The 12,766-nt window shown below is 39.3% G+C and overlaps 1 protein-coding gene across 2 annotated transcripts in view; it reads right to left on the bottom strand.

Annotated features, from left to right (window-relative positions):
* Positions 1–1,763: 1,763 nt before the first annotated feature.
* The window catches only part of LOC139739072 (coatomer subunit zeta-1-like), a 119,061-nt gene continuing 108,058 nt past the window's right edge, over positions 1,764–12,766 (bottom strand). For both annotated transcript variants that reach the window (XM_071649683.1, XM_071649684.1), the window contains one exon: positions 1,764–5,262. In XM_071649683.1, the coding sequence (XP_071505784.1) occupies positions 5,215–5,262 (48 nt within the window). In that variant the 3' untranslated portion in view covers positions 1,764–5,214. The remainder of the gene's footprint in view (positions 5,263–12,766) is intronic.

The following is a 12,766-nucleotide window of genomic DNA, read 5'->3' as shown; positions in this document are numbered from 1 at the left end:
CAGTGTATACGCTTTCACATGTATACACATACACATAGACATAGACATACACATATACATACACATACACACACACATACACATACACATACACACAAGCACACACACGTACCCACATACACATACGCACACACACGCACGTACACACACATGTATGCATCCACATACATTGTGCACACACAGAAGAGAGTAGGGAAAGAGAGGGCGGGAGGGGGAGAGGGGGAGAGGGGGAGTAGAGAGAGCGAAGGGCAGGTCAACATTCTCGATACAGGGTGAAGAAAAAAGAACAACAATTCCAAACAGTCAAACTAATCATGGGGTACATATGAGCTAATCAAATATTTCTTTAAATTACTAGAGAATGATTTCAAACTAATGGAATCTTTTTATATTTTTCTCAAGGGAATTCCAAAATTTTGGGCCACTGTAGATAAACGTGGATTTTGTAAATAGAGTTCGGGTAAGGGGCAAATGATATTCATCTGTTTGACGAGTGGGGTATTTATGAATATTTTCATTCTTATTAAACATATTTTCAAAAACTGAAGGAAGTGACTTATTATACAAACTGTACATAAATTGACCAAGGTAATAATAATACAAATCCCTTACTTTTAAAACCTTATTCTCCACAAATGATCCGTCAGTATGGGAATATTTGGAGGTATTACATATTACTCGAAGTGCTTTTTTTTGTAACAAAAATAATCTATCCAAATAAGTTGAATGTGTATTTCCCCATACTATAATTCCATACGTTAAATAAGGTAAAATTAACGTTGAATATAACATTAGCAACTTTTTAACAGAAAAACAAAACTTTACTTTATTAATTACACCTATGTTACTGGAAATAGTGCGGCATATACAATCTATATGCTGTTTCCAAGTCATGGGCTTGCAGCAAAAGCTCTTACAATCTGTAAATCTGTTTATTGTCTATCTAACTAAGATGTGAAAATGTTGTACAGCATGCAGTGTATATAGTAGAGAAAACATATGTATACATATAAATGCCATTTCCAGCCATAAGGGGAAATGCGGAATAAATGATATTTTTGGAGAATTTTTGATAAAAAGCATGAAAATATTCAGAAAAATGCAAATATTGCCCTTTTTGAAAAATTATGAATTAATAAGGGTTAAATGCAGAATTGAACTGACAAGAGCACAAAATGCATCTTATACCACTAAATTCTGTATGTTAATGAGAAAATACAACTCTTTTGTTAGAAAAAGCAGATATATCTAAATTCCCTCATGACCTGTTTCTATGCACATCCAATATATACATCCATTTTTTTGCATCCCTGCCAATCTCCCCTAAATTGTACTGATGGTACAGTCCTCAATCTATACACACTATGTCATCTGTGCCCTACTGTGGAGTAGTCCTGAGGCCCTAGATCAATGATAAGGCTTTGAAAAACATTGTCAAAAGCTTAAGGGGAATCAAAAATTTCCCCTTTGGAATGAATTCCCCTTAAGATACCTAATTTTCAGACGTATATTCCTCCTATAGGCGCTTTTATACTTATATTATATATATATATATATATATATATATATATATACACATATATATATATATATATATTATATATATAAATTATATGTATATATAACTTATACCGAGTCACACATCTGTCATAACCATGCATGTGCAAGTGGGGAAACCGAGAAACACACACATCCACCTGAACTCATTCACAACATACAGAATACCCATGGTATTGAAAGAAAAACAAATATGCTTTGTGACATCGATGCCATAAGACTAGCTCTCCTTAGTACTGCCACAATCATCGTAATACATTGCTATGATGTCATCATAAAATAGGAAGAGGGAAAACTCTCACACTACGTCACATCGTCTTTCACCTGTAAACTTTCACTATTCATGACCATTGTGACTATAATGAAATTTTGGCTGGATCGGCACAATTTCTTGGATAGAACAAGTATGTATTTACACTTCTAATGACATTACTTTTCAAATGATCACACACTAAGCTTTCATATAGAACAATCTAAAGAATAATAATAGTCACACACACACACACACACACACACACGCATACACACAAACAAACAGAAACAAACATGTCGACATCACAGCATTTATCATGATGCAGACTCAAATTTATGATTACTCAAAATTATTTTTCTCCGTTTGTTTTACTATCACTGAAAGGGCAATTATCACAAATGTTAGTTTACACAAACCAACATGATTGTGAAAGACCAGGGACCACTGTAAGCATACAAGCAAAGTACATATGAACACACAAAGCAGACCCACGAGCAATTATATTCCAATTTCAAGAGCCTGTATAACAGATAACACAAAGGCAGAAAAATAAACAAACAAAAGAGATCATTACAGCTGTTCGGTCATAATGTTAGAATGGTCCTCTTTTATTTCAATATCAACCTTTAAATACTATAGTACAGCATCCGTCATCCAAGAGCCTTTTATTAAGACTATAATGTTCTTTACAGATGTCTTGACTGATGAGCATATACTTATAACTTCCTCTATGAAACAAACAAACAAACATTTCTGGATGTTCATTTGTACCACTACAAAACAAATTCTGATAAAAACAGAAAAGTTCATACTTCACATACAAAAAGGACAAGAATGTTGAGTGTGGTGAATCGTTCAAAAGATAAGAGGAATGCACTTTATTGATTTTGAATCCACAGGTATGGAGGCATCAAGAAAATGGGTATCTGTGGATTTAAAAAAAAAAAAAGATAGTTGGTTTGATGAGAAAACCTGTATTTATGTCTAGCCTTGTCATGATACAATGGAAACATGCTTTACATTTAACTTTCATTCCGGCAATAAAAAAAAAGAAAAAAAAAGAGATACACATCCGAAACATTGTGAGAAAATTATTCAATAGAATGTACCAGCATATGGTGATTAAAAGTCAACTTCAGGTTGACTCTTAACGAGAGAATGAAAGCCTCAACAAAACAACAATAAGGACTACACTGCACATCCTTCATTTGCTCCCTAACTGAGACCAGATGTTGCCAGAGGGAGGTGTTGGTAACTAGGTGAAGACCTCACCTACATGTATCCTGGTAACCGATAGACAATAGTATCTCTAAAGACAGCCGAATGACGTACCAAACCACGTTTGTATTCTTCCTCCATCTTTGTAAATTGACACTTTCTGCCTGACGGTTCACTTTCTCTCACACACCTACATTGTAGTATGTAACATGACTAGAATATGACTTTTCTTTCAAGAGCAAATTGGATACCTAGCATTTGAAAGGAATCGACTACAAATTTTCGTCTCGCATGAACTTGCTCGTAGGAATGAAACCGGGGTAACCCGGGCATATTGTATAGAACAAAAGACGTGCCCCATAAAGGAAATGGTTCAGAGTGATTTGTGTCGTACTGTATCTACACCTTTACGTCATTTCACTCTTCAATAACACGATCAATAATTTCCCAGGCGAGATACGTTGATGATGTAGAGTTGCTGGCCTGACCAATAGGTATATATGAGCGCCATGCTGGTCAAGCAATCAAAGAAAATATCAGATAAAAATAGATATGCATGGAATTAATCTCCAAAAGCCAAAGTTGTGTGGGTTTTGGTGCCAAGGGAAGGCTCATTGTTTGCTACCAATGCGTCAATACAAGTGATCATCGCTCCAATTCCAATGGCTCTACTACGGAGAATGGGCAGGGAGGGGTGGGGGAGTTTTAGGGGGTGTTGGAACTATGTCTGCAGTTCTCTGCTTTCGCATTCAGTCCACAGCTATGAATATCGTCATCACCTTTCATGGGATTCATAGAGCCATCTTTGCACTGCAGAATTACTGTGAGACACAAGGGGCTTGTGACTACATCCCATCAATCACATAAAATGAATACATGATGCAAACAAAATGGGGGTCTGTAAAGAATATGAATAATATAGACATTATTGTCAGAAAGAGGGTAAACTCTACACCATACAAATAAAAAGCTCACGATCCATTTCTTTTTCTACATCAATAGGGGTCAATGGGATATGAATACAATCGTCATGTAATCACAATTGCAAATCTAGTGGCAATAGATGGATGACATCAAACTTCATTTGAAAAAAAAATCATTTTATGCTCCATTCACAATCTTAATATCTGGCTGTAGATTTCCTCTTCGGGTGAGAAACATTCTGAAAAGAAATCACTTGAAGGGTGACAAAAAGAAAAAGAAATACCTGAAAAGAGACTTTTCTGACCAGTATCAGTTCTTGGGAAAACATTAAAAGAAAATGATTCAGCATTTTCAGAGCATAATAGAATATCATGAATTTGTCATACACATAGCCTAGTTCTTTTCAGATAATATCAGAAGAGGTCAATGGCAAACAGAGAGAAATCTACTGGAATCAAGCACTTACAAAAAACAAAAAACAAAACAAATCATGTTTAAATTTGAATTCCTTTTTCAATGCAGTCATAATGGCTCATGAATGAAACATGTGCTGAGGAGGTACACATGCAGAACATAAGAGTTACTGATGGCTGGTCATTTCAGAACTTGCTACGACCTCCTTAAGTAATATATCAAACCAACAGAAAATTACTGGAAATGCCATTTGACTCAAAAGTGATCTATTTTCATTTTCACACTAAATGTTCAGTGTAGTCAGGGTTTTAATAATAACTTTCTCATTTAGCAACTTTTCAGAGGAAATCGTAAACTGCTATAACCTGAATTTCATGACTGATTTTCAGGCACTGGATCCATGAAAGTTTAGACAAAACTCCTTTTTTTTTTAAACAAAAACAAACAAACAAACAAACAAACCCCAAAACATAAACATATGCACAGCTTTTTCATTCAAAATCTATAATTATTATGCTCTCACTATTATGTTCCTGACATTGGAAAATAATGAGAATCCAATTCCATTGTAAAGGTTTCACTCTCTGGGACAATTACAATAGGACAGTCAAAGAAGGAAAAGTGAAGCAAAGGTTTGATGTAAATGTAGTATAAAATATGGGGATTCTCACAAAAGGTCCCTTCTAATGTGTGATTAAACTCCTCTAGACACTGACATAAACATTAAAATTTACATTTGTACAGTTCCTTTCTCTTTCTAGTCAACCTGATCGTACATGATACAAAAACAAGCATCTGTACAATGCTAATGTATGCGTCGCCGGACATCACGTTTGGCCAGCTGACCCCTACTTGAGTAGTGACCACTTCAGCTGGTCTCGCGCTGACTGGAGAACCTGGATAGAGAGGGATAGGAATGGGGAAGAACGGAAACAGGAAATAGAGATTGATCTATGAAGGCACATTTTGAGTTATTAACATTATATAGAGGGTGCCATCGTAAAGCAGTTAGTAAAGTCATGGACCTACTACACATGGACTTTCATCACTCGTTAATTAATTTGTGCACCTGTTTCTGTCATAAGTGGCACAAAAGCATTTTAAACATGCTTTCCTGCTTTGATCTTATCATCACCGCCAACAGGCAGCCTGGATAAAAACATGACGACGCTTTGAGAAATGTAAAAACTACATGCGTAGAAGACAGTAATTCTCTTAAATCAAGAAAAATGCATGTGCAGTTGTACTGTACATTGGGAAATTATAGCTCAAGTAATTTCACTTGCGAAATGCACGTACTTTACAAGAGAAAGCAATTATTTTGGTAGGTTGATTGTGATTTGTAATTTAATTTTTCCCATTTCTCACACACTGTTCCAGAGTAAACATGGACAGTAACCGTAGATGGCATGTATGTCCTATCATTAAGCCATGTTACATGCTTGTCCACAAGGTGTCCACTTCAGTAATTTGAAATTTTGTGACAGGAAAACTGTCATGTTTCGGGTTTGCTGCTCCCTTTCATTGGTGTTTATACAAAGGCAGTTGAGTCTGAAAAGGCACCTCAGCAAAATAAGACTGCAATGAGGGAAACGATTCTTTTGTCAGTGTGATGCACGGTTGCACAATCGTCATATTGTCTGAACATCTGAATGTACTCATTAACCCATTCTATACGGGAACCTCGTGACCTGTGTATTACGTCTATGGGGATTTCAGAATTTAGTATGGAACGGGTTAAGATGCACATAATCAGGTGGCGGTGGTGATGATGGGATCAAAGAAAGACCCTTGTTTTGTTTCTAGTCCATGTGTAGTAGTAGGTCCATGGAAAGTGAATGTGCTTACCCTGTATATTTATCTTTAAAAAAAAAAAAAAAATAGATAAATAAATATACATATCCAAGGAAAGTCTACTCACTTTACCAACCCAACATGAGAAAATTAAGAAGACAAATTCAAAATTATCTTTGGCTCCAACTGATTGGAAAGTACAAGTGTAAAACTGAATTTCTGTCAAGGTCTTAGAAACAAAATTAACATGATGACACACATACTTTTCTCAATTTCTTATTTTTTAACATAATCTCCCACATTGTCATCTGTGAAAGTCTTGTTTTACCAAACATCAAAAATTGGTACTTTCTATATTTACAAATAATCATTACAAAAGTGTACAGATAATAAGAGAAAACATTTTCTCCTCAGATGATCATAGATATTTCCTAGCAGACAGATAAACTTGTATGCAGTCTAAAAAGTTGATTTTAGTACAAAACTTTATGCCTCTGACACCCTTCAGGGCAACGACATGGACAGGTGAGTGTGAGGATGGTCAGAAGGTTATGCATTGCTTTCTGTGACACAGCAGGAGTCATGCATAACCCTCAAGAATGGCAAAGCTGTTAAGGAAAAGTTTGATGGTTAGACAAGCAGTACAGCATATCATTCTAGCATTTTACTGGTGCAGCATACTTTTTCATCAAACCAGACAGACAGTGGAACCCAGAACTAAGCAGTATCTCAGTAGCACACTTTTTCCCCTACAGGTACACAGCACACCCCTTTACTAGACAAAGTGAATCTCACTGATAAGGCATTATGGAGGATGAAAGACAGTTCAAAATTTTGGATATTTTGTTAGCTTAAAGAAAAAAATAAACAATCTTTCAATCAAAGGTATAAAGGGATATATACATTCATATGAATTTATTTAAAAAATACTTCTGTTTTCTTATATCAGCAATGAAAGAAATGTGAGATTAATCATTATCCTGAATAGACATTTTGGTTCTAAGTTTGTTTTCATCAACGTTTTGGTGCAAGGATATAACGCCAAGGTCTGGACAACATTCTGCAGCTATGCTTAATACTGAGTCACCATGAAAAATTGAATAATAATAATAACCATGATAATAATAATGATGATAATAATAATAATGCCTTATTTACCCAGGGTAGCGTCTTCAGTATTACCACTGCTCTACCAGAGGGCTCTGCAATTATTATTACCCTAGCGTTGCCAGGTACCCATTTATACACCTGGGTCGAGAGGGACATGGTAGGTAAAAGCATCTTGTCCAAGGACGTAAGCACTGGGCGGGATTCAAACTCGGGTCCTCCAATCGGGAGTCGGGAGTCTTATCCACTATGCCACAGCGCCCCCATCAAAATCAATCAAGAAATGGTCAAACTGAAAGTTCAAATCCCATATTCAGATTTGGCCTTACAATTGAGATGTTATTCCATCTTAAAAAATGATATCAATTTAAAGATGTTCAGTATCTACATGAGAATTTCTTAAAGAATGTCATCACCCTTGGGCAACTGGGAATCAGAAAACATATCAAGCAGTTGGTAAAGGCACAGTTCTTCTGTTGCAAGGCAGGACCACAGGCAAACACAAGCTAAGGGGTAGGATGGAGGGGGAGGGTGGGATGGAGGGAAGGGTGGGATGGAGGGGGAGGGTAGGATTGAGGGGGAGGGTGGGATGGAGGGGAAGGGTGAGCTGGAGGGGATGGGTGGGAATAAGAGGGGAGGGGTGGGAATAAGGGGGAGGGTGGGATGGAGGGGAGGGATGTGAATAAGAGTGGAGGGGTGGGAATAAGGGGGAGGGTGGGATGGAGGGGAAGGGTGAGATGGAGGGGATGGGTGGGAATAAGAGGGGAGGGGTGGGAATAAGGGGGAGGGTGAGATGGAGGGGAGGGGTGGGAATAAGAGGGGAGGGGTGGGAATAAGGGGGAGGGTGGGATGGAGGAGAGGGTGGGATGGAGGGGAAGGGTGAGATGGAGGGGAGGGGTGGGAATAAGAGGGGAGGGGTGGGAATAAGGGGGAGGGTGGGATGGAGGGGAGGGGTGGGATGGAGGGGAAGGGTGAGATGGAGGGGAGGGGTGGGAATAAGAGGGGAGGGGTGGGAATAAGGGGGAGGGTGGGATGGAGGGGAGGGGTGGGATGGAGGGGATGGGTGGGAATAAGAGGGGAGGGGTAGGAATAAGGGGGAGGGTGGGATGGAGGGGAAGGGTGAGATGGAGGGGATGGGTGGGAATAAGAGGGGAGGGGTGGGAATAAGGGGGAGGGTGGGATGGAGGGGAGGGGTGGAATGGAGGGGAAGGGTGAGATGGAGGGGAGGGGTGGGAATAAGGGGGAGGGTGGGATGGAGGGGAGGGGTGGGATGGAGGGGAAGGGTGAGATGGAGGGGAGGGGTGGGAATAAGGGGGAGGGTGGGATGGAGGGGAGGGGTGGGATGGAGGGGAAGGGTGAGATGGAGGGGAGGGGTGGGAATAAGAGGGATGGGGTAGGAATAAGGGGGAGGGTGGGATGGAGGGGAGGGGTGGGATGGAGGGGAAGGGTGAGATGGAGGGGAGGGGTGGGAATAAGAGGGGAGGGGTGGGAATAAGGGGGAGGGTGGGATGGAGGGGAGGGGTGGGAATAAGAGGGGAGGGGTGGGAATAAGGGGGAGGGTGGGATGGAGGAGAGGGGTGGGATGGAGGAGAAGGGTGAGATGGAGGGGAGGGATGGGAATAAGAGGGGAGGGGTGGGAATAAGGGGGAGGGTGGGATGGAGGGGAGGGGTGGGATGGAGGGGATGGGTGGGAATAAGAGGGGAGGGGTGGGAATAAGGGGGAGGGTGGGATGGAGGGGAAGGGTGGGAATAAGAGGGGAGGGGTGGGAATAAGGGGGAGGGTGGGATGGAGGGGAGGGGTGGGATGGAGGGGAAGGGTGAGACGGAGGGGAGGGGTGGGAATAAGAGGGGAGGGGTGGGAACGAGGGGGAGGGTGGGATGGAGGGGAAGGGTAAAGTTGAGGGAGGTGTGAGATGTGAGATGGAAGGGGGATAAAATGGAAAGGGAGGGGTGGTGGGTGGATAGAAGGGATTGTTGGTAAAGAGGAAGATTGGTGGAACGGAGGGGAGGGATGGAGAGGAAGGGGAGGGATGAGGGAGAGGGGTGAGATGAAGGGAGAGGGGTTATTGCTTGGGAAACATGTAGTGAATAGTAGTCGGGGATGGACTAGTTCCTCTTCAAAATATAATCAGAGCTAAGCGAGAATGGATTTGCTACTATGCTGTCACTTGATTAGGGAGAGACAACACAGATTGGCTGGCAGAAAAAACCTCAAGATTTTCCCATGATAACCAAGCATTGGACTTCTACTCAACAGCAAGACAGATAGCAAAACTTTGTAGATACATGTTATTCTTTTCTGTAAATATTCTTCATTTACATAATTATGACAAGGAAAGCAAAGCCAGGAATGAAGAGTAATAATAACCACAGCTGGATGATTTTTATTTGAATAGTCTGCATGGTTGCAGTGTTGTACGTTGATGTGCATACATATATAATATCTTGAGGTTAGGTATATTGATGTTAGTTTCAAATTCTCTAACATTATGATACAGCAGTACCCTTAACCCGTTGAGGTCGGTTTCATTATGCTACAACACCATTCCCCATAGACGCTTGCCCAAGTATACTCGGGACTCGTCCTCAGTGGGTTAAAGTCCAAATTGTATATAATTGATAGGCTGCATTTCATCCACATGTCTTCATTATTGTTACATCTCATAACCACAATGTTGCACACTAATTGTTACAGCACTGCCAGTTATAACTTGTTATCACTCATTTGCTAGCACAAGCATTAATTACACCATTTACTATTACAATCAACAGCAAAATCAACAGACACCTGCAGGGTAAGTAAAATGGTCACAATAATTTTTTGGATTGTTAAAATTACTGGACATTCCTGATGATAGTTACATATGGTTATCAGACCAATGAAAGTGATGGGTTTCTGATGAAATTCCTTACATAAGTAAGACAATAAAATAAAATCACACAATAAAACAAAATACAAACATTTAACAAGAGCAGGAAAATCAAACTGCTTCAGTAGCAGAAAGTTCAATGACAGCTAGACATAATGTAATGTGAAGAAAAAAGAATTGAAAGCAATTCGTAAGTCTTTCTGAAAGCTTAGTTTTTACCCTTTTTAGATAATCTGGGGCCTGTTACAGAAAATGTTTAACCCGAGAAAAACTCTGGTTGAAAGTGAAAACTCAGGTTAGTGTGATGCTGCCATTGACTTTAACACAGGAAAAAAATCTGTTAAGTATCAACCTGAGATTTTCACAGGTAAAAAGTTTTATGCAAAAGGCCCCACATTTTCACACCTGCTATCACACATAGTGGACCTCAAATATTGGAGAGGACTGTAAACCATTTTGACATTGTTATCAAATCTCAATTCTTATATTCTCCTCACCCAATAACCTTATTTGCCCATTTGCGCAGTTTTTGTAGGGTGTAACGCTCTTGAACATGGCAATCTGGGGACAGGTCACATATGATCTGTCCCTCACAATCTCATCGTGCGTTCATCATTCAATTCCAAATACACTCCAGTCACAGAGATCAATCAATAACCTGGGACATCTCAACTGGTGGGCAAATTCATGCAGCACTTCTCAGTAACTCTCTTTCTGGGATATGTCTTGAATTTTTATGAGGGAGGGACTACTGTAAAAGTGGATATTTTCATGCGAGTAATTTTTCACGCTCAGCCAGGTAACATGAATATCGTGTGTTTTTAATTCCGTGGAATCAGGACATTAACTACTGGAACATATGTCATACAAAAAAATTCATGTACTTTTATTTTCGCACTAGCTTCTGGTTACTCGAAATGTGCAAAAATTTCCACACTAAGAAAATTTCCACTTTTACAGTATAAGAAGTATTTCTACAACTGATAGTGTCATGAGTTTCTTCTATCTCCCTGACTCTGTTACTACCATCACTGTCCTAATCAAATGAATCCTCAACACCAAACTTCGTCTAATTGCACATCATTGTCAGAATTGGACATTTTAATGGTTTGCCAGAGAAAGCTGCAGCAAAGAAACACAGTGCAGATATCACACCTCTCACATAGTTATACAGGCGTAACGACCGACTGCGCTGCACTTGTGTAGAGATTTGAGCTCACAGAGTGATGTCACTATTTCCGGCTTGCCAAACATACTATGCTCGGGGCAAAAAAAATCTGCTAATAAAATCAGTCAGTTCTGACTTGTGATTCCTTCATGGCGTGAAAATTATATTCATAACCTGTCTTAGGAGACAATTCCCTTCGCTCTGATATTCAATTTCTTCTGATCTTTATCAGTTTTGTTTCTCGTTGCAATTCCTTTAAACGTTTGAAACATTGACAATGATGCTGTCCAAGCGATGAAGTCACGCTACATGCCTTCAATATTTAAGGCATGATCGTCAGCTCATCGTTTATTATGTGCCACTAAACGATTAGACACCCATCTTGCCTTAGTCACGTTCTGACACAGCACTGTAGTGACTGTCTTGACACTTTTTCAAGGGGCAACCTGAGAAATGCAGATATCATCGCAGAGAGTTCCAATGCATAATCAATGTCAGAATTATAGCTTTTTAAAAATATTCTTCTGAGAGATACTGGACAACATCGTTCTGTGTATGCAATTTCCCTCACACATTCTCCATGATGGAAATCATCATAACTGCCACATTATTGCAAAAAAAAAAAAGTGTTAAAGACTGTATGATAGAGTTTCAACAGGTACCTGTACCTACAGAGTTGTGAAGGGACTATTTAAAACGTTCTGAAACATCAAAATTACATTCACTGAACTAACATCATATCAAATCAATTTCAGCACTCAACTATTTTTTTTCTACTCTTCTTTGATGTAAGGAAGAAAGCAGTATCTAACTGCATTAGTATGCTGCTCTGTCTAATGGATTTTGAAAATCACACTTGTGCCGAAATACAGATTTGTAGGCACACCATTAGGCATCATCCTTGTCTGATATTTAAGTCTAGTGTGGAATGTTACTTTTACACAAGGCCCTTTTGGTGATAGAGATTGTGTTTGTTTTTAACTACATGGATGCCACTTAGAATTGATATGAAAGCCTGAGAAAAAAAGTCAACTAGAATGAGCCATTTTGTTTTAATCAAAAAAAAAAATGTTTTCTATGGCCTGAAAAACAAGTTAGACCTGTGTTCAGGCTTTAACCTGAACAATGACATCCCTGTAACTATGATGAGGATTTTAGTTATAGATCACCCTCTTACTCAAAGAACTTTACACTAGAGAACTTTATAGAGCTTGTCACAGACACAAAAAAAGAAAACATGAAAAGGTGAAAATACTACGCATCAAAAAACAAGGAATATTTTGAGATGTGAAAATGTCAGTGCATTTTTATGTGATCCAATACTAGAGCAATTACACAAACATATACAATGTAGATACTACACTTTCTTGAATTTGACCAAACAAATCTTCAAGATCACGACTTAAATATTGGCACCTGACAAAATAAAAAGCATGCCGACGTCTTCGTACTCTACCAGGC

The sequence above is a fragment of the Diadema antillarum genome, unplaced genomic scaffold (genome assembly GCF_040938485.1).
Source record: "Diadema antillarum isolate AM-2024a unplaced genomic scaffold, OU_Dant_1.0 seq00000782_RagTag, whole genome shotgun sequence".
Classification (NCBI taxonomy): Eukaryota; Metazoa; Echinodermata; class Echinoidea; order Diadematoida; family Diadematidae; genus Diadema; species Diadema antillarum.
The sequence above is the reverse complement of the archived record's forward strand: the minus strand, read 5'-3'. Positions and strand labels throughout refer to the sequence as shown.